This window comes from Aptenodytes patagonicus, chromosome 1, assembly GCF_965638725.1.
Source record: "Aptenodytes patagonicus chromosome 1, bAptPat1.pri.cur, whole genome shotgun sequence".
NCBI lineage: Eukaryota > Metazoa > Chordata > Aves > Sphenisciformes > Spheniscidae > Aptenodytes > Aptenodytes patagonicus.
Genome location: NC_134949.1, coordinates 195,921,852 through 195,948,180, shown reverse-complemented (window position 1 = coordinate 195,948,180; position 26,329 = coordinate 195,921,852). Strand labels below are relative to the sequence as shown.

The 26,329-nt window shown below is 42.2% G+C and overlaps 1 protein-coding gene across 2 annotated transcripts in view; it reads right to left on the bottom strand.

The window, feature by feature from the left end:
• ITM2B (integral membrane protein 2B) overlaps nt 1–20,073 on the bottom strand; it is a 28,041-nt gene extending 7,968 nt beyond the window's left edge. Inside the window, exons 1-3 of one of the 2 annotated variants that reach the window (XM_076363864.1) lie at nt 19,834–20,073; nt 2,370–2,498; nt 58–261 (exon numbers count right to left, since the gene is read on the bottom strand). In XM_076363864.1, the coding sequence (XP_076219979.1) occupies nt 58–261; nt 2,370–2,498; nt 19,834–19,932 (432 nt within the window). In that variant the 5' untranslated portion in view covers nt 19,933–20,073. Of the gene's footprint in view, nt 1–57; nt 265–2,369; nt 2,499–19,833 lie in introns of both variants that reach the window. The other variant, XM_076363860.1, reaches the window with a different exon arrangement.
• Nucleotides 20,074–26,329: the final 6,256 nt, after the last annotated feature.

Here is a 26,329-nt window from a genome sequence, read left to right as displayed (position 1 = left end):
AGGGGGAACATTTTTCAAGTTTTAAATGCTTTCAGCTTCTTCAGAAATATTTCTTACCCGGTGGAAGTCATGGACGATATCAGCAGGATCACTATCAGCAAACTCAGGGACTGGCACACTGATAAACTCAACATCTTCCTCCTCCAGGATCTGAATATTTTGCTCAATCGTGTGGTAGCGAGCACTCTGAGCCTCTGCCCCAGGCTCAGGTAAACTTAAGCCATCTTCAATGTACTTTATTCCACAGAAATACACACCACCCTGCTAAAAATAGTAAACAACCCAGCAACAAAAACATGAGTAGCCTTGTTAGAAGTTTAAAACTAATATTCTCAAGGCACTGTGGTGAAGAAAAACTTGTCAGACTAGATGAAATGTTTTCCCTTTAATTTGACTCGTACACCAAAGTAGGAGCCAGTTGCTATCTACAATAGGACCATGGCTAAAACCTTGATTGTACTGAACCCAGAGGGAGTCCTTCCCTTGAATTCAAGGCAAACAGGATCCCAAAAGCAGGTTCTTAAAATCTAGTCTTCTATTTTGCATCCATTATCTGTGGCACATTGCATCTTATTTTTAGAAGGGCAATGAAGTTCCTACGCCTATATGCATGAATATTATTATTATTATTAAATTATGATTTAACTAGAGTCAATAATTACAATTTAAGGCATTGAAATTGATCATCCAAATCACCTTTAAAAAGCAAGTCTAACTCTGAATTTGGTCCTCCTTGCAGCAGGGGTTGGACCAGATGACTTCAAGAGTTTCCTTCCAACCTCAATTATTCTGTGAAGTTGCTTAGTTTTGCAAGGCTTCAGAAGTTTTGAAAGTCAGTTTCTAAATAAATTATTTTTTGTTTTGAACAGTTTTAAAAGACAAAAGGGTAATAAAAAGAATTTAAAACAACCAATTTGTGTCCTTCTGTCACAGTACACGTGGCAGGTTACCTAAGTGAAGTGTAAAATAAAGTCCTGAGTCAGAGGAAGTCATATACCAAATTTATAGGCCAGACAGTTTTAGAAACATACAACTTATGCACAGGGACATGTCATCAATTTAAAGTTTTACATTGAAAACGTCTTCAGTGCAATGTTAGCTCAATTCCTGAATGTTTCCTTCAACCCAGATCTGACTCATGAACAAGTACCACAGGTTTGAATTAAACGGCACTTTCAATTTCAGCTAGCTGGCATGTGAAATGTGGAGCACCGCGGTGCTAAGCACAGATGAAACGTGTTGGTAATACAGCAGGCCTTCAGCTACTCTGAGCTTGTTAATCCACCAAGATACGCTACGCTGTTTAAGCATTGTTTGCAACACTACTGCTCCCCTGTAAATTAGGTTAACATGATAGCCAAAGAGACTATAAACTGCAAGTTCAGCTAGAATTTTTCCTGTTTAATTACTTTGCCTTCTACGTTAGTAGCTACTAAAATGGGGGAAAAAAATAATCCTGGTAGCAGGGACAAGAACACAGAATTTATACCTTATAATTAGGTGCACTAACCAGTGGGCTAGAGGGATTCATGTTTTGTTTATACTCTCCCTTTCTGATCCTGTGAATCTTGCAACGCCGGCAGTTTCTGAGGGAGGGAGGGTGTGCTCACACCACTTGGGCAACAGCCCAGCACATCCAGCACTGCCCAGTGACAATTCCCCCCGAGGAAGACAATATTTAACTGGGATCTCCCATGTTTCAGGTAAATGCTCCACCCTGGCACCACTGCCTTCACAGGGCTCTTCTTGCAGCTGTGCCATTTGTTAAAGACTGAAAATATATTTTGTCAGAGGTCTAATCTTGTCAGCGTGGATTAGACTTGACAGAGCATGTTTAACCACATTGACTGTGCTTCTCCCAAGTCCCCTGTAGGGCCTGTATTTCTTAACCCTGTGGAGGCTAGGAAGGAGGAGAGTCACTGCACTGCCTTGACAAGCAGTCCCTTTCCTGTGTATTAGCAGTACCGCATGCATCTAGGAAATCTGGGGTCAAACAAGGAGGCTTTCAAGGGATTAATCCACCTCTAGTATTCGGCACTGCAAAACAGGAGAGAGAGCAGGTGAAAATCTGGGACACCACTGGGGTTCCTAAACCCAAGTCCTATTTAGATATAATCCTTCTTCTGCAAAGTAAGGTTTTCAAAAGTGTTGCTCTCTTATTTGCCAGCTTCGTTCCTGCCCTCCTCTGCCAACAGGTAACTTCAGAGCAGGCAATACACTTTGCCTTTAGAAAAGCTGAAGTTTTAGAAAGATAAAAATGAGAGTAGCAAGGCTATTGGGTTTAGTCTGTTGCTCCTCTTCCCTCTTCTAAACGTAAGGCGTAACAGAGAAGAACGCAACCCTCCCGTAACAAAATGTATTTGACTTACCTGGAATGCAAAATATTTGTACAGATAGGCACCACCCAGGATCACACCAGCCAGCATGAAGGCCAATCCAAAGCACATGCACCAGCACCAGGCCCTCCTCTGCCCAACAGGCACAGCATCCTCAGGGTCCTGCAACGCATCAGAGAAAGACCTTCAACACACTGTTCCCCAGACACGTATGACAGCAGATAGTTCAGGCCCAGCAAGTACAAACATTGCATCCATCAGAAAAGGCTATACGCACTTTATCACAATTGTTTGGAAACATATTTTATTTGGTGAAGTTTAAAACAGATCTATTTAAGTTGAGGTTCAGGAAAACTTGTACTAACACTCACTTTTAATGCCATTGTCACTGACTAAATCAGCAGACTTAAGACTTAAGGAAGACAAAAATGAAACAAAATCTTCCGAGATACCTAATAATACACAGTGAGCCACTTTACAGATTGCAGACAGAAAAATATCCGTTCTCAGGCAACCTCCATGCAACAACAGCAGAGCGAGGAAGTCAATTCAGAAAGGTCAGATTCTTTTTTATCTTAGTATATGCAATTTAAGTGAACCTGAAGAACCAACAAAAGATCAAAGGTAATAAGAACAGCAAAATATATCCTTTCCTATGTTGTTCCATCAGGAAGAAAGAGACTTTACAACCTCTTTGCTGGCAGAATAATAAGAGTGGGTATTAAAAAAAGATGCTTTTTAAGTTGTAGTTAAGGAAGTTTTCTGCTCTAAGACAGCGTTGGCCATGCCTCACTCTATCTGCTGTGCATGTTATGCTAAAGGAATGACAGGATGTTTCCCCTTTGGGGCACTAGTTTGCATAACCATGCAGTCCCCACAGGCATCCTAAGCAATAAACTGCTGCTTGCAAAATCTTTTCTCTATCAGCCACATCACAATGCTCTTTCCTCCCCCAAGTGTTTGCATAACTCACATCCAAAAAAAAAGAAAAAAAAACAAAAAAAAATCCAACCAAAAAAAACCCCCATCTTTGAGTCATCCCCTTCCAAGCCATGATAATCCTGGGAAAATATCAGAATTCAAATAAATACAAAGCAATTCATCACCCTTTTGCAACCAAAAAAACAATAGGGTAGCATGATGACCAAGGTGAAATCATTATGGCCAAATAAACAAAAAAACCCAAACCAGAAAATGGAGGAAGAGCATGAGGGAAGTGCTTGAGAAGGCATCGATAGCTATGGTTGTCAGTCGATGTTCTGCCTCATGTGGGTTTTTTTTCAGTATTTGCTAATTACAATGATTTCCACTTGAACAAAATTGTGGGTGTAGTCCCCATGCTGCCTTGGTCCAGTGGGGAAGGAATGCCCCTCATCTGGCCGAAGCCATCTAAGCAAGTCTGACACCAAATGGAAACGGGACCCTCCCTGTAAACGGTGGGGAAAAAGAGGCACTTCCTGAGAGTGACTCATCCCAACCATCCCTGAGAGGGAGAAGTAGTCTTTTGGAGGGACTTCTTTACACTGATTATAGAGGGAGATTCCTTGGTTAACGAACTAGGTACCTAATTCATATGTAGGTAAAATTAGGTGATGTGAAACCCACCTTTACAGTACACTGCAATTATCTTTCATACAGAAGTGGCAATGCAGCTTCTTTGCCAGGCAACGGCTGCCAAAATCTGATTCAGAAATATTCAGAGTCAAACTCCAAAGATATTTCACAGATTTTGTTTTACGTTACCTTGCAAATTACTGCAGTAAATCAGGTTGTGAAATCTCCATCTTCGGAGGTTTTCAAGACTCAACTAGACAAAGCCACGGCTGATCTTGCTTTGGCAACCGTCCTGCTCCTAAAGGGAGGTTGGACTAGATGACTTCCAGAGGCCCCTTCCAACCAATATTTGTGGGATACATTACAAGGCAAAGTGAGAGGGGCTAGAAAACAGTTGCTATGGACTGAAAAAGCAGAATGAAAAGACAAGTAACAACTTTTAAAAGTTTTTACATTACTAATCAGTTAAGGAATTCAGTGTAAAGAATTACAGGATTACTAGCTGCGTGCTTTTTAACCTGGCTGTTTGCAAAGACTGAGAATAGAATATAATACCCATGGTAATCTAATTAACTTTCAGGTCAGGTTAAGATTCACTGTGGATTCTTCTATAAATCATCTCAATTATAAATCTAAACCAGGTAAAACAAGGATTTTTATTTTTATGTTGCCCCGTATCATTAGGTAACTATTTCCCTAGATATTTCCACGCATAAAGGACACCCAATTGAAACTTTTTAAAATAGCTGTCATTTAAACTGTTGTAAGTTAATGTCAGAAAAACGGATAGCAAACTGTCTCTGGGATACAATGCCAAAATATTCCCTAGAGAAGAATATAAAGAGTATCTTCATTCCTTCCCAGTGCTGCTTTTATTTCCTCCTCTTTTTTTAACTTCAAGCAGAATTATCCATTAGTGGAATAACTGCCTCTTCCATTTTTACATCAGAAAGACTTACAAAATATGCATCTGGGAAATGGTGCAGAAAGCATACACAGTGTGAACACCTACCTGGAGATGGGAATTAATGTCAAATCAATTTTGCATAGGCCACAAAAATAATCAGAAAAAGGAAAGTAACTTTTACACTTTTACCATGCTAGGAGGAACCTGAAGGACAAGTTTATCAGTATTCCACCCTAAATAATTTTGCTTTGATATACAAGATGACAGATGTAAACAATACGTTTAATACAACTCTTTAATCCTCTACCAGCAGCTAAATTTTATCACTATTATTTCTGAAGGCATCCCTAATGGTGGCACAGTAACACATTTTGTATTTGTAGTTGCCTGTTGCATTCATTTGTCCATAGCCTACTGAAAACAGCACAGTAAACTTAGAGCAAGAGTTCAAGCCCAGTTTAGCCTCTTGCTTAGGACAGTGCATGAAAGTATTGCATCTCAGTACAGAGGAACCACAAGCGTTAGGTAACACTGAAAACATTTTATGCTGTTGAAGAACACAGAATTGATTTCCTCTTCTGAATCTGAAAACTAAGTACACTATCAAGCAGTTTAAAAACACCTTAAATTAAAATATTATAAATAACCTACTGAAGCTAAATTATACTCATATTAGTAGCTGTCCCATGGCTAAGCTGGCTAAGCTTTTGTATTGTTGCCATGACAGCTTAGTTCGGGCTGAATTGACCTAAAAGAATAATTCATCCCTCGCTATATAAATCTGACCCTCTGCACTGCAAGAGAAGAAAGTGCGACGGATGCTCACCCTCCTTCCAGGTGACACATGTTCTGAAAGAAAAACCATTAAGTGAAAGCGGATCCCCACTAAGAGGGACAGTGCTGAATTAGCACCTCTCCCCACATAGTTACAACCACACTTTGGTCCCAGATAGCAGCGCCAGCTTCTGAAGCCAGAGCACAACATGAGATTGCAGCCTCACTGACAAATTTTTCTCTAGGTCAGCTTTCCACTGCCAGAGGTACCTGACAAAAGAAAGCATCATGCACTCAAGGTGAAGATTGACCTCTAAAACTATGCCTCTCTACTTTTGTGAGCAGCAATAATTAATCATTGCTGTTCCCAGTCCTTTTCTTTCCCCTCTTCTGCTTCATCCCTGCCCTGTGTACTTCCAACTCCCTGGTGAATCCTCAACCTTAAGATGATGCCACAGAACTAATCTTCTCTGATGTAAAATGCCTCAGGAGGAACTGGATGCAAGCCCAATACTGGCTTGTTTCCCTTGATGAGCTGATTGTTCTAATTGGAAAACATTTGATTAGCCTATTTCCCATGGACAAGACATGAAACAGAAGCATCTCTCTGCCACTTGTACACTAAATCCTACAGTGTTAAAATTAAATGGCTCAGAACTTCCCAACCTGAATAGCTTCAAGCTCTACAGGAACAATTTTCCTGTAGATAGAAAATGAGAAGTATTAAATTCTCTCTTATTTGAGATATAAAGAAGTTGGCAAGATTCTCTCAAACTGGTCGTCTTCTCACAAAGAAGTTGCAAGGTGACTGCAGTTTTGAGTAAGGATCCCTTCATCAGCGACTGCAGCAGCTAATGTAAAGCTGCACTCTGTCTTGTTACTGGAACCATGAAACACTTTGGAGATGGACAAATGATACCACAAACTATTTACCAAAGCACCTCTCAGTTACAGAGAGATCTTCACAAGAACATATTTACAACAATTAGCATTAACTGTTCTGGAGTGGATTAAAAAAAAAAGTTAATAGCCCCTAAACCTGCAAACATTAGCAGTTATTAATGGCTACTGGCCACATATTCTCTCATTCTTTTGAGTTCAATTTTAATGCTACTTTTTTTTTTTTCTTTAAATAAATGCTGAATTTCAGAAGGACCAAATTCATGTTTGGGGTAACATCAGAAAATTCTTCTAAGAAACTCCAATACTGAGCCACAAATGTGTATAATTAGAATTGGTAATTACTTAGATTTTCCCCTTGTGGCTTTTTGTACATAGTGGAATATAATTGCTTTAACATTAAGTGAAGCAGTCTGAAAACTTACAAGGCGTATGTCTAGTTCATATTAAAATGCGCGAGAAGATTATCAGACCTTGTGCCTTTGCAGAAATTAAGGACACATCAATTATATGATTAAAAAAAAAAATTTTCATACAAATCAATTAGGTAAGAATCCACCTAAACCAGATACGATGGATATGCTGTGGGGAATCCAGAATATTGTATGACCGTTGTGCACCTATGCAAAAGATAATGGTCCAAATTTAAAAATAGATACGATAGTGATAAAAATAACTTTGAGAGGGGGAAGTGTCTTTCAGAACCGACACGCAGTCTTTGATCCACAAAGAAACCAGAGTATTACTGAGTATTACAAATATTACTAAAAATGTCTGCAGCATAATACACAAACCATCCATAACTATGCATCTGAGAATAACATCTTTTATATATATACACACATACACAAAAGCTTACAATTAGTGTGGGTAGAACTGTCTGGAAGCTGTTCAGAACAGTTTTCTTCCGACGTCCTTTGCGTGCCAGTTAGCTGACATGGATGGACAGAATGCAGTGGGGCAGACTGAGCTTCCTAAAGGCAAATATTGACCAACCACAGCTTTAATTAGTGGAATGGGGAGAAGAGAAGTTAATGATGACTCCCTAAAAGTGTTTTTTAATGAGGGAGGCTAAAAAGTCTTGAAATAAAATACTGACCAATGGCAGTATAAACGGAATTCTGTTGGTCAGGCTCGCCCGCTCTGACTTGTAAATCTGACATCTGTAGAAAATCCTCTCAAAAGACAGTCAATTTAAAATGAACTTAATTTAGAAAGAGCTCTGCATTCCTCCCATGGTATTCCTGCCTGAAGACTGTTCCAAGCCTGGTATTCTATTTATTACTTGTTGCAGATGGGAAATTAAGGCAGGCTTTTGCAAGACTCCTCACTTGGCAGATGCTGCGAATCTGGAAGGCCATCATACTGATCTGCCTCTCAAGCAGAAATTTTATGCTTCCTAATAAAATTAAATTTAAAATTTAAGTACAATGATCTTTTAACTTGGTAGTTGGAAAAGCAGACTCTATATACAATAGACGCCTCAGAGATCTCTCGCTTATCACAAGGAGTGACGTATTCTTTCTACCCAGATGATGAAGCTTGAAAACAAGCTATGGTTGTTTATGTGCAGTTGATATCTGAACACTACAACCCTTCTGTGGCAGCACTGCCAGTTCCTTTTCTGTCAAGATGGACAGGGACTTGTCCATCTGGCCAAAGACTCTCTGCCTAAAGAACAGCATAAAAACCAGACCTTAGTTCTGGTGTTGCTTGCTGTAGTCACGTAGCCTGGCTAACCAAGGAGATTAATTAATTAGAATTACCTATTAGGCAGTTGGTACTATTAACCTCTTCCTGTATTTCTAATATCTGTATATGTTCTATAAAATAATATTGTAAATACCAAATCTGTTATACAGCACTAGGAACTCCAGCAGTGAGAAGAAAATACATTCCAAGAGCTTTCCAAAGTTCAAAGTCCAAGGTCATTTTTATATTAGTTGAATGCTACCTTTCACCAAATAATGAGGGTGTTTTAATAAAAAACGAGGTGTCTGTCAAATGACTCATTTCATGGTTCAAACGTCATAACCATCATGGAACAAAAACATTAATGTAAGCAGCCAGCTCAAGATCATCTTAAAAAGGGAATCAGTGCTGGTGGGTAGGAAGGTAGCCGCACGTATTGGGAAAGATGGAGGTGAAGGGAGAACAAAAACAATCAGAAAACAGGCAAGAAAAGAGGAGCAGGAAATAAAACCAGAGATAAACATGGTGGAACAAGTTCAATTTCTCTGCAGGAAGTCAAGGAAAATTACAGCTGTAAAGTGAATGCAAAGGATGTGAATCAGCAGTTCACCTGCAGCTACATGACAGAGGGACAATCAAAGAAGCGTGTCTTGGAAGAGTAATCCTGCAACTCTTAATGTTAAGTAATCCCGATTTACCTAAACACTGCCTTCAACTTCTGAGATAAGAGATTACAAAACTTGGTAGCAGCCAACAATTAAAAAGGACGGGTAAAGAAGGAAGAAGCCTGTAACTATTTAGTCTGCTGCTTTGATTAAATTTGGGAGCAGTATCGTTAAGAGTGGTTATTTTTATTGTTAGCTTTGGTCTTACATGGACTAGAAAGTAGAAAAAAGAAAAAAAAAACCAAACACACTTATTTAAATGGCCTGAAAGTTCTGTTCTTGTAGAACAGGCAAGGACTTTCTTCAGGTGATTCACACGCACAGCTTTTGGCTGTATCCTCATCCCAGGCCGTCTACAGCAATTGTACAACTAACCACACACTATATTTTACTCCGTTTTCTTCAAACTGTGTTTCCCAATTGTTCCTCTTTTCTCTGTCCAGTTCCAAGATCCCCCAACTCCCTTCTCTCACCACCAAACCCAGTGGTTTCAAGTCTTCCTATAATTTCCTTCTTATCCTGTGTCTACACCCCCCGTATCTTTCCCCATCCCAAAGCAGAGTTCTCCAGTCTCTGCCACATGCAGAGAGCACTGGCACACCTTATTTCCATTTCCTCCCTTCATTACTGCTACAAGATAAACCATTCACCGCACCAGTGTGCTACACTCTCGGGAAGAGGAGCTGGGCTATGGCCACAGAAGTGCTGTATCTTTAGTCTGCCCAACCAACCAACACTGACTGTGCCTCTTGTCCTGCATTTTCACTGTAAACACTCAGGGCCAAGGACTGCCCTCCTTTCTTTTTCTGTACAGCAATTAGCGCAACAGGATCTTAATACCATCTTATATTCCTTCTGAACATCAGGAAATACTTTTTTTACTGTGAGGGTGACTGAGCACTGGCGCAAGTTTCCCAGGGAGGTTGTGGAGTCTCCATCCTTGGAGATATTCAAAAGCTGTCTGGACACAGTCCTGGGCAACTGGCTCTAGGTGGCCCTGCTTGAGCAGGGGGGTTGGACCAGATGACCTCCAGAGGTCCCTTCTAACCTCAACCATTCTGTGATTCTGTGACACACATCTACTGTTTTTAAGTAACACTAACACTATGCAGGGAGAGGATTAATGAATCATTAAAAAAAAAAAAAAAAATCCAGGAGTGCTGGGTCTGTGCTAGACAAGTAATAAAGCTCCACACATCCTCTATTTCCTTTGCAGCTTTACAATTCTTCTGCCTTCTCCCCCCTCCCTTGCCCCCAACATGAAACTTCAACAAAACCTACACCACTTGGAAAATGTGTTGTCTTTAAATGTCTGGACGCTGAATTCAAAAGTTCTTCTGCTGCTGACAGCCACAGAGATCCGCAATTGCCACCGTACTGTACTGAATACAAAAAGTTTTCATAAGCTTGGCTAGTGAAGAGGTGGCGGAAGTCAGGTTTTTTTACATTCTATATAAATGTTGATGAATTTACCTACACATTTTCATAAATTAGAAGGATGGCAATTTGTTCTGCATTCCACACCTATTTTTCTCAAGTATTTTAAGAAAAGAGAAGTGTTCTGGTGCAACAGTTTGCAAGTCATACACCAAAACACACAGATGAAAGCTTGCACGAGTATCTGGCAAGAGGTGCCTGAGGGATGTTTATTTTTTTAAAACAAGTAACCCTGAACCTAAGAGGTTATATGGGACATTTTTCAGAACACATTTTGCTGTCAGAAAACAAAATCACTACACCCTTTATGGTTACAGCATGTCAAACACGACATTCCATTAAACTGTCCAATTTTGAAAAATACTTCATTTTTACACATTGCCAAAATAAACCCTTTTCCCTACCTGCATTCTTTGACCTATAATTGACTTGCATTTACCATACTTACAAATACTACACCAAATAAATCTGTAACTTTAAATTCAGTATTTCTCTCGACTTTATCCTGAATTAGATCCATGTTTGAAAACAGGAACTGAGAAGGTTCCTATTCCACTTAAAATGGATCAATACTAAATTACCCTTTTGACCTTGATTGTTCCAGTTCCTGTCTCTTCCTTACCCTGCTTGCTTCTTATGTCTGAAATTTCTCTGCTTTTTTCCTATGACTGCCTGAATCTCAGACATCAGTATGATGGAACACTATGTAGATTTAACCTAGATTTCTCTCAAGGCTATTTTCCCAAGCGGTGATGGCTCTTTCACCCAAGAGATCTCATTAGCATGCACATATGCACCACTGAGCCTCAGGATTTAATAGCTTTATTCCCAGTTCAGCCACAGATGGTACACCATCTCAAGCAAGTTACAAACACTATGTCTCAGTTTCTCTCAAAAGTAGAATCTAGTATCACAGAAACCACTCGGGAGGTCTCTAGTCCACTTCTTGCTCAAAAGGAAGGTGGACTCTGAAGCCTGACCAGGCTGCTCAGGGCTCTTGTGCAGTCAGGTTTTGAAAACCTCCAAGGACTGACACTTCAAAGCTTCTCTGGGCAACTTGCTCAGCATTCAGCTCTCAGATTGAAAAATATTTTGCTTATACCCGGTTGGAAGCTCTCCTTTTTCAATTTATGGTCACTGTCTTTCCAGTCACCTCTCCAGGTGCTGGGAGGCTGCTGTGAAGTCCCCCCACATCTCCAGGCTGAACAAGCCCCACTCCCTTGGCCACTCCTCACAGGGCATGTGCTCCAGCCCCCGACCATCGTGCTGGCCCCTGCTGGACTCACACCAGTCTGCCGATGTCTTTTGGATCGGAAAGCTCTCAGCCTTCAGCGATGCCAGTGACTTGTGCCCAGCTGACTGTCCACCAGGAGCCCCAAGTCTTTCCCAAGCAGAGCGGCTTCCCAGCCAGGTGGTCCCCAGCTTGTCCTGACGGAGGGGTGAGTCTGTTCCAGGTACAGGACTTTGCATTTGTTATTTCTGAAACTCATGAGGTTTTCTTCAGCCCGTTACTGTAGCCTGTTGGGGTCCCTCTGGACAGCAGCCCTGTCCTCAAAAAAACCTACCTTGCTAATACATGTATTAGTGAATTAAGATGCATAGTACCTGTACAGCAAGCAGAGTTCTCTGAGTGGAAGCCATTCTACATGCAAATACAGAATAGCATTTAATTGTAGCACTTATGAGTATCAGCACAGAAGAGCTGACCTTGAAAGGCTTACATTTAATTATATCCTCTTTCTAGAAGAAACTGTTGTAACAATCTGAAGGGCTTCACTGCAATTAGACCATTCAAAGCCTGAAGTGGAGCACGCACTCCAGTACCCAGCACCTGGCTGCATCACTCCCTGCAGAAACACAGACGCTGGCCAGTGTTCAAACTGGCAGCAAGAGAACTTCCCAAAACTGCAAACCTTAGGCAAGGCAACTCACCACACTGGGCAGCAGCCTTGAAAAGCCATGTTCAGCCTCCCTACCCTACCCTGCAAAGGGTAGTGCATTTTCAAATGTGTAAATGCAAGGGTTTTCTATGTAGACTGTATCTTTTAAAATAAATAAATAAATAAATAGACCTTCGTGATTCTGCAATCATGTAAGAACCATCCCAGAAATCACAGCCCCCTCCCAATATGATCTCCCCAGCATACTCTTTTTCCACAGTCATTCCACAGTCTCATTCTACCCTCAAAACAGCAGAAAGCTGCCATCAAAAGCAGGAGTTTGCTGAACCCTAGGAGGAAGACAACCACAAATTATCCAAGGATTTGCATTCAAAGAACTCTACTCCTAAAATGCCTGTGGGTTTTATTTTATGCGTGTATATATATATATTATATACTTAATAATACATAAACTTCATAAAAATATTTGTACACACCCTGACACTATATGGAAAGGGCAAACAAGATATCAACTTATTTTTTCCATGACCTCTATAACAACTGTTGGGCAAATATTACTTTGCTAGTTTTTTCACGGTGAATTTTGTATGGCTGTTGCACAAAGGACCCTTGCTTGTAGATGACATATGGATCACTCAGATAGGAGCTGGAGTCTCTCTGTATGTCCACTGTGGTCCAAACCCTAGGCCATGTGATGTCTGCTGCAAAACCATTTCTAACTTTATTGCAGAGTTCAACCTTATTAATTATCTCATTCCTTTGGTTTACCACATCTGTAAAATTAGGACAGATAATCTGAGTTCTATAAATTAGCATGCTTTTCATCTGTAGATTCAAAGTAATTTCCACTGAGGATAAAAAGCAGTACATAAATAGTAAGAAAATGAATGTTGTATTATTCATATGGATCAGGAGACTAAAAACAGATAATGCTAACCTTTGTCAATCACAGCATAAATGGTGGGGGGAGAAAAACAGGAGAAAAAAAAAGGAATCTATGCAATAGCTAACAGAACACACCATTACTTATCCCAGCTGTAGTTCTTACATTTGAAATATGCCACAATGTTTTTGGAAGCACAGAATAAGAAACATTTAAAATGACTAGGACTTAAAAATGCAATATTTGCTTTCGAAGATATTTCCTGAGAGTCACAGAGAGAACTATTTTCTTTGTATGTAAGCTATTTGGTGCCTGTAGCTAGTGGCTACTGGATAGAAAATATGTATAATGCTGACAAATATTCCAAAACCGCAACTGCAGAAGAGTTAACTGGAAACATTACTGGAGGTAAGTATGCTTACCATTCTTATAACCCCCCCCTCTAATAACTATTAGTATCAAATTTTATTAAATTGCTGATAAGAAAAAGATGGAAAACACCACACAAATAACAAAGAAAATCGATTTATTTGAGTCTATAAAAACACAACTGTTAGATTACATTTGCAACTGTAAACATTTCATTAAAATACTTAACAGGAAAAACCTCGCATATGTACACATTATAGTTTGAAATTAAACTTTTATTGAAATAGACATTCATATGTTGGATTAAATATTCATTATAATGGAAGGAGTCTAAACCATTTCCCTTGAAAATATTGTTGATTCCAAGAGCATTTTCTTTCAAATGCCTGTTTTTACAGGGAAGTTCAGCATTTCATCTTGATCCGTGTCTTCAGAAATGAACTAATTTAACTTTAGCTTTTCCCAGTGAACAGAACTTTTGGTTCCAACAGCCTCTGTTTAAGTGGCATTTTCATACCACTATGCAACGTTAATATCCAAACTAGTTTCTTGAAGCTTATCAGAAAGAAAAGAGTATTGTATCACAGAAAGACAGGAGTGAACATGAGAGAAGTATTTATGGCATTAACTATAACAATACATTACAGCGCAGGATAGTTTTTCTAGATATTGCACTATATAAAGCTTCATCTAATTATGGACTTTGCCACATGACAATGTTAAGCAAAAAAAAAAAAATTCTCTACATACATTTTTAGGGCAAGGGGCCTCAGCCAAGTGTAAATTTGTTAATCTGAAAAGAGAAACTATTTAGAACCATCTAAAGTATTTCCATTGTCTCTATGCTCATCCCTGCACTGAATTCATATAAGCTGTAATGATATGTACAGACATCAGCTCTTGCTCAGACAGCCAAAAACGTAAATGATAGAAACAACTGACGAAGCAGTTACCACAAAGGTCTGGTAGAATACATCCTGTTTGAAATATTAAATATCATTCTTCTGGGAAATGGTTGTATTTCCAAACCAAAGCTTTGTATTTGTTATTCAGGTCGGGAAGTGATGAGAAACAGAAAAGGAAGTGAGATATGGACCACTGACAGAACCCCTCTGTCCCACAGGTTCATTTCCATCGCTGGGGGGATGGGAATGACACAAGCTCTTACAGATCACTTTTTGAACTTTCTCACCACTCCAAAATAGCGAGAGATTTTCAGGGGAGCACCACAAACTTTTAAAGATCTTGGCTTTTTAGTATTGTTCTCTCAGTTGCTGGCAACCACTACGGAACAGCTTTAGGAGCCAAACGGCTCAAGACCACAGCGATCTTATTTTCAGGAAGCTGCGCTACTCAACCAGTAGCACAGATTCACCATGTAAAAGGATGCAGGGAACAACATCAGCCACAAGGCTTCTTTTCTTAGGAAGTTCCTCGTGAACAACCCCTGCTGCAAATTTTGTTTACGTAAACTCAATTTCCCTGAATTTATGCTTGCAGGTACCCATAAAGCTACATAAGTGACAGAATCCTGGGTACCCTTTGTGCCTGAAACTGGAGGGTTTTCATCTGAGGTTTGGTGGCTTTTCATTAAAATCTTAGCAAAGTCAGGGAGGAGAAGGGGGTGAGAATTCCGTTTGCTAGGATTTTTTTTACTTCTGGTCCTTTTTTAAATAACCATGCCTTAATCCAGAATGCTCTGACAGACAGCAGAAGCTGGTTGGTTTAATGACCTAGTTGCATCATGGAAAATACAGGAAAATACAAAGACTGCTCTTTCCCCAACGGTAACTGGTGAAAGACCTATAGAAAATTTGCTGGAGGAAGGCTATGAAGAGAATAAGGACGCTTTTCCAAGAAAAAAGAAACCAAAATCAAACAAAACAAACCCAAAACATCCATCTACAGACACGTCCCATAAAGTAGGAAAACCTGTTTTCCTGACAGCAAAACAATAAGCAAATGACTATTTATTAGTGTGTATACTTATAGTATATAAATACATTATATAGTATTTTTTTATATATATATACACATGTGTGCACACACACAGTATAGCAACTGTAAAGCTAACACATTTATTTCAGAAACATCTAGCACCAATTACACAAAATCTAAGGTGTTTTCTACATGGAAAAATAGTGCTCATTAGTTGCTCAACAGTATTTCTGAGGTGAAACCTCTTGCTCTGTGTTAAAAGTGCCTATTTTAGTTTGCTTTAGAAAAGATTATGCTAAACTGAAAAAAAAGATTAATTTTAGAGTGCAGAGTAATAATGTGCTCATAAGGAACAAATGCAGAAAGCTGCTGCTTTTAAAATTCTTAACATTTACACTTTCACATTGAACTCTCTGCAGATACAGCTATCCAAAGGTCAGCTATGATACATATGTGTGATTCCACAGCTTCCACACACAAAGCTGTATTTGGTAAAGATGTGCTGAGTTGAGCGCCCCAAGGGGAAAAGAAAAAAAAAAAAAAAAGGTTGCCACCTATCCCAGCAGAAGGGAGCAGCTGCCTGAGAGTTACTGAGGGCCCAAAGAGCTTTGGGGAGGACTTAATCTATCGAACGGACTCTGCAAAATGTCCAAAGACTTCAACTATGCTCAGAATTATCTTTGGCTCTCCAAAGATCTATTGTAGGGAGAAATGTTAAAATACCACACATTGTTTGTTTGTTGGGAAACTGGGTCATAAAATACCCTATTGTACTGACAATGAGCAAAGTGGTAAATTAAATGTGGCCTGAGAACCTTCACTAAGAGTATTCTGTATTTTGGCCAAGAATTATGGCATAGAAGTATCATCCCAACAGCAGTAACAGAGTTGTAACGGTTGCCTACAGTAAGTATGGAGCCACTTTCACAACATGCAATAATACTGACAGGTGATTTATGCAGAGACAGGATTAGCACTCCTGATTTTTAAACTCCTTTTTAAGTAGCACACTCCAATGCCTAAGACCATTGCCTTCTGCAAAAGCTTTTTTTAAGCTGTTGTTCCCGTGATACATCCCCTACTCTTCTCACATCTTCCTCTCCTCCCTTCCCCAATTACTTTCCTGTTAGTGTCTGCATCAGAGGTTACTGGCCAAATTTTGGTGAGATCAGAGTATTTCTATGCCACAACATCAGCATATTTTGGCCACAAACACTCTTTAATAAGCCCTAGGAAGATTATCTACTTGAAAGTAATCCTGCAATGGCAGACAGAGTGGCAGTCTTCATGACACCGTACCGGGAAAAGCAGCAGAACGAGACCATCAAAGAATTAGCCCAAAAGCTCATTCCACAAATCTTTATTTTCTGGACATTTCAGAGTATTTGGCTTTATTCATTAGTATCAACTGGTTTACTAATATCTCTTGCTCAAATCTTTGGAAGTTCTTCATAATAAAATTCTGAATGTGCAATTCTGCCGATCCTCTTCCATTCTTAAGGTTTTCCATTTACTTCAGTCCAGAACTCCTCCCAGGACTTTCTTCATAAAAGAAAACTTCATAAAATGTTGTAGTATTTTTCACGTTCACACTTGTGATCCAGACCTATTTATTGTCCTACAGAAACAATGTCTGTAAAGATACCGGAGAGGGGAAAACAAATGTCCCATGTACGCTGTTTTGGAGATGTGACCTTTTTTCAATCTACCGGAATTCACTCTTCTATATACATTCTAATATTGCCTTCAAACCTCACTTGAAGCTAAGGGTTTTCCAGCAATGAAGTGATACGAATAATACATTTGTCAGATGTGGTTTATTTTTCCCCTTCCCTCCAAAGAACTGCATAGGCAGTAGGAGTTCCTTGTGGAGGGGGGGGAAAAGATTCATTTCTAATGCATTTGTATTAGAGGAGGCAAAGTTCAAAGACTGTATCTTGCACTTACCTCAAAGGTATCAAGTTTTACAATGGCCCTCAGTTCCTTTTTTTGTCCGAGGTCTGAGAATAAACTCGCACACTCGAAGACCCAAATACCTCTACAGCTACATGACATAATTTGTTTCAATATTGTTAATCCTGCATGGATTGCATAGCCTTTTCTACTAAAACTACAGATGACGCTACGGTACTCAGATCTGCTTTTATTTATGCTCTAAAACACGCAAGCTCAAAAAAAGCTTATTCAAGAGAATTTTGCACACTGGTAGGTGTAGGTCTGCAGTTCTGCTGAGAAAAGATGGAAATGTGTCAAGGAGAATGTCAAAGGCTCTACGTCCCTTAAGAGCGCTCATTTGCTTTTGGAATTTTCATCTGTACAGAGCATCCGCTCCTAGCGGAGAGCATGCTATTTTAGGACTGTTTTAAGCCTTGTTCAGGCATGTTCATCCCCTGATAACAGTGCAAGAACTTATAAGTAGCTACTGTGAGGCCAGACCACCTTTTGACCTGGTTAATAAACGTTTGCAAGTCTCATTTCTAGGCAAGGAAAGCAGTACTAAGACCTGAGCAAAGTCAAGGCAGATCCTGTACCTCATCCTCAGCTGCAAGAATTTACAGCTCTGCATTAAGGAAATCATAGTCAAATAACACGCTTCCATCAGTATCTGGACAGGGTCAGCAGGATTTGATCCCCAGTGTACAATTAGCCAGATGTATTTTGTTTGTTTAGCAGTAGGAATGACAAGCACAAATTGGTAGGCTATCTGGAAACAAACATCATCCAGGACAGATCTAGATTCTAAGGTAGTATGAAAAACCCATTTTCTGGAACTTGTAGTTTGTGTCTTGCCTATGTGCTCGGTGTCAAACCAATCACCAAACCTGGGGTCAGGAAGAAACTCCACAGCTTAAGCTGGGCTCGGGGAATCCATTACCTTCCAGAGAACGGCACTCCCGCTAGGAACAACTAGGCTCACAGATCACCTAACGGATTTCCTGTAATTGCAGGCAATTTGAGTAATGATACTGTCTCATTTGTTGTGGCACACTGTTCTAAGGGCTTAAATACTTTGGTCCGACTTTTATAAATGCAGTACGTTCAGTAGATGTGTGAAGTTTCACCTCTTGCTGTACCAGGAAGATGTCACTAGAAAATATCTTGTGGTCCCCCCCTTGGCTTTGAAATGACAGTGGATTCTGTTGGTGAAGAACCTGGCCCCATCAAAATCACAGTGAAACCTACACTGGGGCACAACTACATGCTAAAAATTCAACAGATACTGTCTTCCCAGGCAGAATTTCATCACAAAGATTTAGGAAATTAATAAACACTATCTCTTTTGCAGATCCAATCTGGTAATTCATAGGCCTGATGCACAAAAGATTGTGAAAGCAAATGAAAACAGCAAGGCATGCTGTTTACGTGCAGCTGGCCATTTTTCAAGTTTTCATTCTCTTTTCAAAAAGCTTAGAGCAAATTACGCTACTCCTAATTAAAAACTGGTTTTGATTACGGGAGCACAGAAATTGCAACCAAAAACCTTTATATTCTGGGCAGTTTTGCACTTCAAAAACTTTAAAGGCCGTTGCTGTTTTGTTCTTTGTTGCTGTTTGGAGACGCGGAGGTTAGGCGACAGCGGCTGGAGTTTGGGTGCTGTTTTGGGGCGGGGGGAAGCAGCTCTTTGTTCCTTTATTTAAACCGGCCCAAGTTTCAAAGCGATGTTCGCTGTAACACACGATCACCAGGCTCTGCAAACACGCTGCGGCACAAGCACGGCCAAACCTCCAACTTCACCCTCGCCAAGCGCTCCCTGCCCTGAAGCATTTTAGGTTTGCGAGCTCGCTAGCAGCTTGCCGGACTTATCCGTGCGGAGGGGATTAAACGCGGTGTGAAGACCAGACGCGATCCGCCTTCTCCACGCAAACCAACTTCCGCGACCGACCCAAACACACCGTGGGGACGCCCCGACCTCCCCACCGCAGGCAGCGGCCGGGGACAGGCTGCGGGACCGGGAGGGCAGCCGGGCTCGGCGCCGCCGGCCCGTCCCCGCGCCCCCGCCTAAGCGCGGTGGGCCGGCGAGGGGCAACCCCTTGCCGGGCCGGCCCCTCAGGCTCGCCGCGACTCGCGGGTCCGGACGGGACGCCGCAAAGGAGACGAAAGCGCCTTAAAAGCCGAGCTGGACGCGGTCCAAGCGCTGTCGGGCTAAAAAAAAAAATAAATAAATAAAAAGCAAACCACCACAAAAATCCCCAAAGTAGGGAGAAGCGGAGCTTCAAAGCTCGTTCTCCTGTCAGCCATTTTAGAAGCGTGAGCTGAGAGGGGCGGCGGGGCACACCGCTGCGCAGCTTTCCCTGCTGGCCCGCCCGCGATTTATCGCCGGGGGGTGAAGAGCATATAAAGCATAAAATCGTTCCCAGCGCGTTTTCCTCTCCTCGGCAGCACCTCGCCGCCGAGCGGAGCGGAGCGGAGCGGAGCGAAGCGCCCGCCGCCGCGCAGCCGGACCAGCCCCAGCGGCTCGGTCCCCCTCCGCCCTCACCTTGGCGTCCGGCGGCAGGATCAGCACCTGGCTGTTCTCCTCCTCCTTCTTCGCTGCCTCCTTCTGCGCCAACGCAGAGTTGAACGACACCTTCACCATGACCGCTCCTCAACGCCCCGCACACAGAAGAGAGAGGACGAGAAGAGCCCGGGCCGGCGGAGCTTCGACTGCTGCCTCCTGCCTTGTCACCCCCCCCGCCCCTCGCTGCCGCCTCGCCGCGACTGCCGCCCCCGTCCCCTTGTCAGGCGGCGGCGGAGGAGGAGAGGCGGGCCGCGGCCTGCGGCGGGGCGGGGAGAGGAGGAGGCGGTACCTGACGGGGCGGGCGGGAAGAGGGGAGGTGGGGGCGGCGGGGCCTCGCTCTCCGCCCGCTGGACCCGGCGCGGTGCCGTGTGGTGTGGTGAGGGGGCCGCGGGTCGGGACAGTCCCCCGCTCAGCTTACCTCTCGGCGACCGAGCGCTGCGTGTCCCATGGGCCGCCTCTCTGCCGGTGCGTGGCTGTGCCCCCGGGCGGCTTCGCCTGCAGCGGCCTGGTCCCCCCCCCGCGGCCTCGGCGGGGAGCCCCGCGGGGGCCCGTCCCCTTCAGCCCCGGGCTCGGTTCCTTTGCCCGGCTCCTCGGGCTCTGCGGCGGCCTGGCGGGCCCTGGCATGCCGCTGGCCCTGCTGTTGGGTTGTGGCCTTGCATGGGGGTGGCACAAGTGGTTTCGTTCACCCGGTGCAGTGTCTGCATTTCTTGGGTTGCCATTTTAAATACATTTTTATTCAAAGGACATTTATGGGTGTTACAGTTGGGAAGAAAATAAAAAAAATGCTGTGTAGGCAACATGAAGGTGAAGTCCACCAGCTGTTAAACCTCTCGGGAAGGATACGAGGAGTACTGGGAAAGTGGAGGTGTGACCTCCCCCCTTCCTCTCCGACACAGTGAGTGTAAGAAGTCAAGTGAACCCAACACACTATCCCGAGTAGGGTGCTCTTCAGTAAAACTGAGATGCATGCAGTCGTGTTGTGGATATGGTTATAGTCTGCTCCGAGAAGGATTTCATTTTGGTGACTCGCCTGGGTAGAGTTGATTTCCTGGCAAGAGCTTAGCAGGGTGATGTTTATGTCGCTCTCGGTAAGATACCTGGCAAGCAAAATGCAGTCCTTGAGTTCAGCGGGTGCTCTGCTGCTGACTTCGGCAAAATCTGGTCTTTAGGGCATTAGATGGCACCACGACTGAATTGTCCTTATGCTATGTGCCTGGTCATCTGTGTCCTTGAAAATTGTTGACCTAAAATGGCTGACAGAAAAGCTAACTTAACCTGGTTCATGCTATCATCCTACAGTATTTTCACCTAAAGTATTATAGATAATATAAGGATCTTTTTTTCTGATAAAGATATAAAATCCACAAAGCAAACCATGATAACTTTACGTGATCTCAAGATAAAACAGCCGATGGTACTGCTTGCACCCAAGACTGCAAATTGCCTCGGGTATTCCAAGAATTCAGTCTAACTACCTTAAAATTCAACAGAGGTTAACTGAATCATTTGCAGACATTTCACTGAAGTATAAAAAGCCATGGGTGCCAAGGAAGACAGAATACAGAGATTTCTCTAGGCACTTTCCGACCATATTTGGTATGATCCTGGAGGTTTTGCTTTAGTAGGAACTTTCATTAAAAAGTATTTGAGCATTCTACATGAAAACCATAAAGTACTTCAATAAGGCTATCATATGCTACAGTTTCTCAGGCTACTACTATGGATTTTTAATTTTTTTTTTATGAGTGGGACTTTATTGTCCCACTCCCAGATTGAGAAATGCACCGGGTGACACCTCTGCTCCCATTTCAATGGGAATCCATGCAGGCGCATTGTGTATTCAGGACAATATTTAGCATGCAAAGGCTGCAGTTCTGAGTTTTGCTTTGCTTTGTTGTCCTTAATGACATCTTCAGATATTCCCCACAGAAAGATGGGTATGCAAAAGACAGTCAAGGCTAAGGCATGGCATTTTATGATCCATGTCAAAGTATATCTAACTCTTTCCACAGGCACCATACACTCTTATCTTTCCAGATCAAATATACTCTGTCTGCTTCTTGAATTGTGTTTACAAATCATGGCAGCTTGCCACAGCTGGATTAGAGCAGCACGGTGTTGCCGCTTTTGATTAGTGAGAATTTAGGATATTTGAGGTTCTTTCTATTAGGGAACAGAGTAAGAGTAAAGCACCAGGAGAACCTCTCGGCTTACTTCCAAACTGTGCTTTACTTCTACGTGCTTGCTTTCAGGCTGTGGTTTTGCAGGCAGCTGAGCTGAACGGATGGCTCCGTTCCTCCAAAAGGAAATCTTGCCTCACCTTCTTCCTCCTCTTGCCCTTCATCTTCCCCCTCATCTCACCCTTCATACTCCCTTCCTTCTGCCAGCAATCCCACTCAGTGCCTGTGCTACGTGTGTGACCCGTGTGTGAGCCAATTCAATTAATAAATCCAGCAGAAAATTATCCAAGTTTTTCTAGGTTAGTTTTCTGCTGGGTTGGTGAGTTATGTCAGTTCAGAGGGGTATAAAGACCAGCACCAGCATAAACAGTGGGCCTGCGAGGCCAAGAACGAGGAGGGGGGGAAGTGGGGAGGAAGGCCTCCCACTTCTGCATAGATGCAAGTATTACATCTCTCAAAACCACAGCCTCGGTTTTTCTCAGGCAAGTAGGTGTATCTTAGTTTATATCCGGACGGCTTTCTTGTTCTGTCTCACATTTCTGCCCCCTCTCTCTCACATACAAGGCTTCTGTTCCTTCAGTCCTCTGCCCCATCGTTTATCAGATCTCGGGACCTGCCCTAGGAACAGGTGACCTACGCTGTTTAGATCTCTGTGTTTGTGTCCTTGGGCAGAGGTTTTCCATTGTTTCAGCTGACAATAAAAAGGGGGCGTCTCATTGATTCCTTGTTTACCCTGAGTGGAAAATGGCTATTACATCCATCAGGACTGGGAGTAGCTTTCTCTTTCCGATGCCTCTCTTAAAATGCCACGATGCTCCAAGCCGTACCTCTGCTTGCCCATCTACAATTCAAAATCAGCCTACGTGCTATCTCTTACACTGGGATCATAAGTTTCTAATGCCTGTAGTAGACAATCTCTGGATTCAAACACGTAAAACTATGGGGGTTTTAAATAACAATATTGTCTTCCAACAAAGGACACTATTTTGAGGTGAGGAGAATGTCGTTGTTTTTAAAGTTTCTTTTATAAAGCTTTTAAATGCAACTGAATGTGGAAAGTTCCATATGGTGTCACGGTATTTTTTAATTGTTTCTTCTACTCCTCGTTTCTCGATAACAGCATGACATTTTGATATGGTGTGTCTTACTTTTCCCACAACCACTCTTCCCAGTTTTATGTCTATTATCTATCTATCTGTCTCTGCCTGACTATGTATATCAGTCTCGTTTCTTGGGGCAGGGGGAGGGAGGAGACAAGCAAAAGTTGCTTCTGTGACAGACATTTCTTCAGCTTGCTTTCTTAGCCAGAAGTTGAAATCCATTTACACTGTTTTAGGGCTTTTCACACCATGGCTCTTCCTCTCTGCCCTGTTCTACCTTCCACCCCCCTTCTTCTCCGCACAGCCCCCTCACCTCCACCTGAGAGAAGTCTCATCTGCCAGATTCTTACCCAAATGGCCTGCAAAAAACTTGCTGTCACACAGTCCCTTTTGCGCGATCCCTGAATTCATTCACAAGGACTTGTACTAAGAGTAGACTTAATCTTAGATACGTTACTACACAGGTAAGTCTAGTAGTTTTAGTTGTATAATTCCAGTGACAAAACCCTGTACTGGGAATGCCACTTTATCAGCAAAAGGAATTTTTGTTGCCATTGCTTGACGTGTTGATCTGGGAAATTTTTTCCAGATTGTTTGTTTTGGTTAGATGGGGGAATATGGCCATGGCAGCATTTTTTTAGTTTTGTCCTGAGTTAAATCTGCTGCCACCTCCAAATCTACCTTTCCTGTAACAACTCAAAACAAAAAGACCAACGTAAATTCCTGATGGGTAAAGCAGAAGGGAAAAGAGGGCACTTACTATTGTAAATAGAATAGGAAAGAAAACATATCAAAAGGCATATGAGTCTATTTATCAACCTCTATATTCTTAATATCCCAGCACCCACTGAAGTCGGCAAACCAAATGGTACATAAATCTTCGCCATTCTTTAGCTTGCAGATGGTTGGGATTGCAGACTGTTGGTGTTCTCACACATTTTGGGACCCAACCATTAGAGCAGAATCCCCAATTTTTATTAGTCTCTAGGCAGTATTGTAATCTAAATCTTCAAAATAACATAATTTTCACAATCTGTCTAAAATGTAGCCACTACAACAAAGCACAAAATAAGCTTAAGAAATCTATTTCAACTTGGCTTGTGCCTCCCGGCACCTCAGTCATCCCTGCTATGAATAAAGCCCATTAGAGTGCGTAAGTGGCACCACAGCAATGAATTATGCCATAATCCAGCAAGCTGCTTTGCATGGCCAGCTTCTGCACCCACGTGGAACCCCAGGGTCCACCAAGACACAGCAGCTTGCCTGGCTGGGTCTGTAGTTTGTCTGGTGGGAAATTACCATATGCAATATGCAGAAATGTACCTGCATGTACAGCACCCAGTTGCATGCTCTTAATTTCAAAGAATTGTTTGCAACGTGAGCCACATCTTCCCTCGTTTAAAGGCAGTGGAAGGACTCTCATGTTCTTCTCTTAAAGCTGATCCTGTGCTCAGGTTCAATACAAATGTTTTTACTTCAATTCTAACTGGGTGTCATCTATTAAGTGCCAGACTGCAGGAAGGCAACCTTTATATTAATTTATCAACATTTTATTTGTTCATTAAGCATCAGTGATTTGGCCAGTACTGAAGACGACTCAAATTAAAGACTGTTGCTGCCCCAGGGATTTTATAATCTAAATCAGATACAGAAAGAAAAAATTCTCAGGGAAGCTAAGGACACAGAATAACTTTGAAGGCTCACTCTCTTTCCCCTTAAGCTCTTTTCCTTCTTTCATTTCCGTTCACAGAAATAAAAATTATGTGCAAGCCCTTGTCCTCTAGTATCCTAGCAGCTGCTACCTTCTCCTTGCCCAACAAATGCCATTTCCCCCCTTTTTAAACATCAAATACACACTGCAAATATCTTTTGTCTTTTAAGCTTTATTAAGCTTTATCACTCCTTTTTGCTTTGTCCATTACCACCCAAGACCGCCAGAACTGTTGGGTGCAGGTGGTTAATTTACCCCAGGACACCTGCTTTAGGAGGTTAAAGACGAATTCAGCTTGCTCCATTAAAATATATCCTAGCATAGAGTGTCATAGTCTCAATTTTCTGTTTGGGCCTCAGGAGTTTTTTGTACCTGTCCTCTCGTCTCCTTTTCTGCTGCATCAAATGCAAACTTCCTCACTTGGCCTTCCAGGCCTTCCCTGGCTGGCATGTGTCCCTGTCCATATTGGTCGTTAGATCTCATGGCTGGTCCTACAGATCATTACTGGTGCAAACTTTCTTTTCTTTGGCCCTGGGTCACCCACACGTGGAATGAACTGTCCTGTCCATCAAAAACCATAATACTCTGTTCATAGCCCGACAGAAGAATCACATTTGTGGCAGCTGGGTCACCACAGATTTGTAAAGTTGCCCTTATCTCACACTTCCCAGCCAGATCACTAAGATCTCGCAAATTTGCACTTAACGCTGTAGTTTCTCTCTTCCTTGGGGCAAACGGTGTCTCTACAGAGGAGAAGATGAAGCCACGCCAGAAGCACTGGGTCTGCCGGATGGACCCACACTCTGTAAGGCTCTACTACTACTGTTCCTCTGCAGTCCTGGGACTAAGGATACAGCCTCCCGTGCACCGATGTGCAGATAAGACGAGAGCTCTGCCGAGGCAAAGCGATAGGCTGCTCACCTCACTAGTCCAAATCATCTTACCATTGCTCTGCACCCTTGTTTTCTCCCCCCAATTTGTTGTATATCGCTATGTTTCTGTGGCTTTTCTGGACCTGTGAGTGTCTTTTCATCAACCCTGTGTAAGTGTGAGCATGCGCCCGGTGCTTTCTGCAACTAGCTCACTAGCCAGTGCCCCTAGGCACTCTTGTGATACATACCGTTCAGATAGCATCCTCTCTGTGCCTTTGGGGCTTTGAAGTAAGCAGGGGGGTAGAATGTCAGGGGTGTGGGATTGGAACAAAATTCGCATTTACAAAATTTGTGAAAACTTCTATTAGTCAAGTTCTTGTTCCCTTTTTTTTTTTTTTTGTTACCTAAAGCTTTTTTTTTGTTTTGTTCATTTTCAGATCTCTTCTGTGCTTACCAGCATTTGGCAAAAAAGTAAGGAACTGACCTTTCCAGCCTGATGCTGTAAGATTAATTCTATGTAGCAACTGTTGGTTTTTAGGATAAACTTCTGCAAAGCTGCATGACTTACACAATAGAAAGCATGCACGGCTCTATCCTGTTTAAACAGGTTTC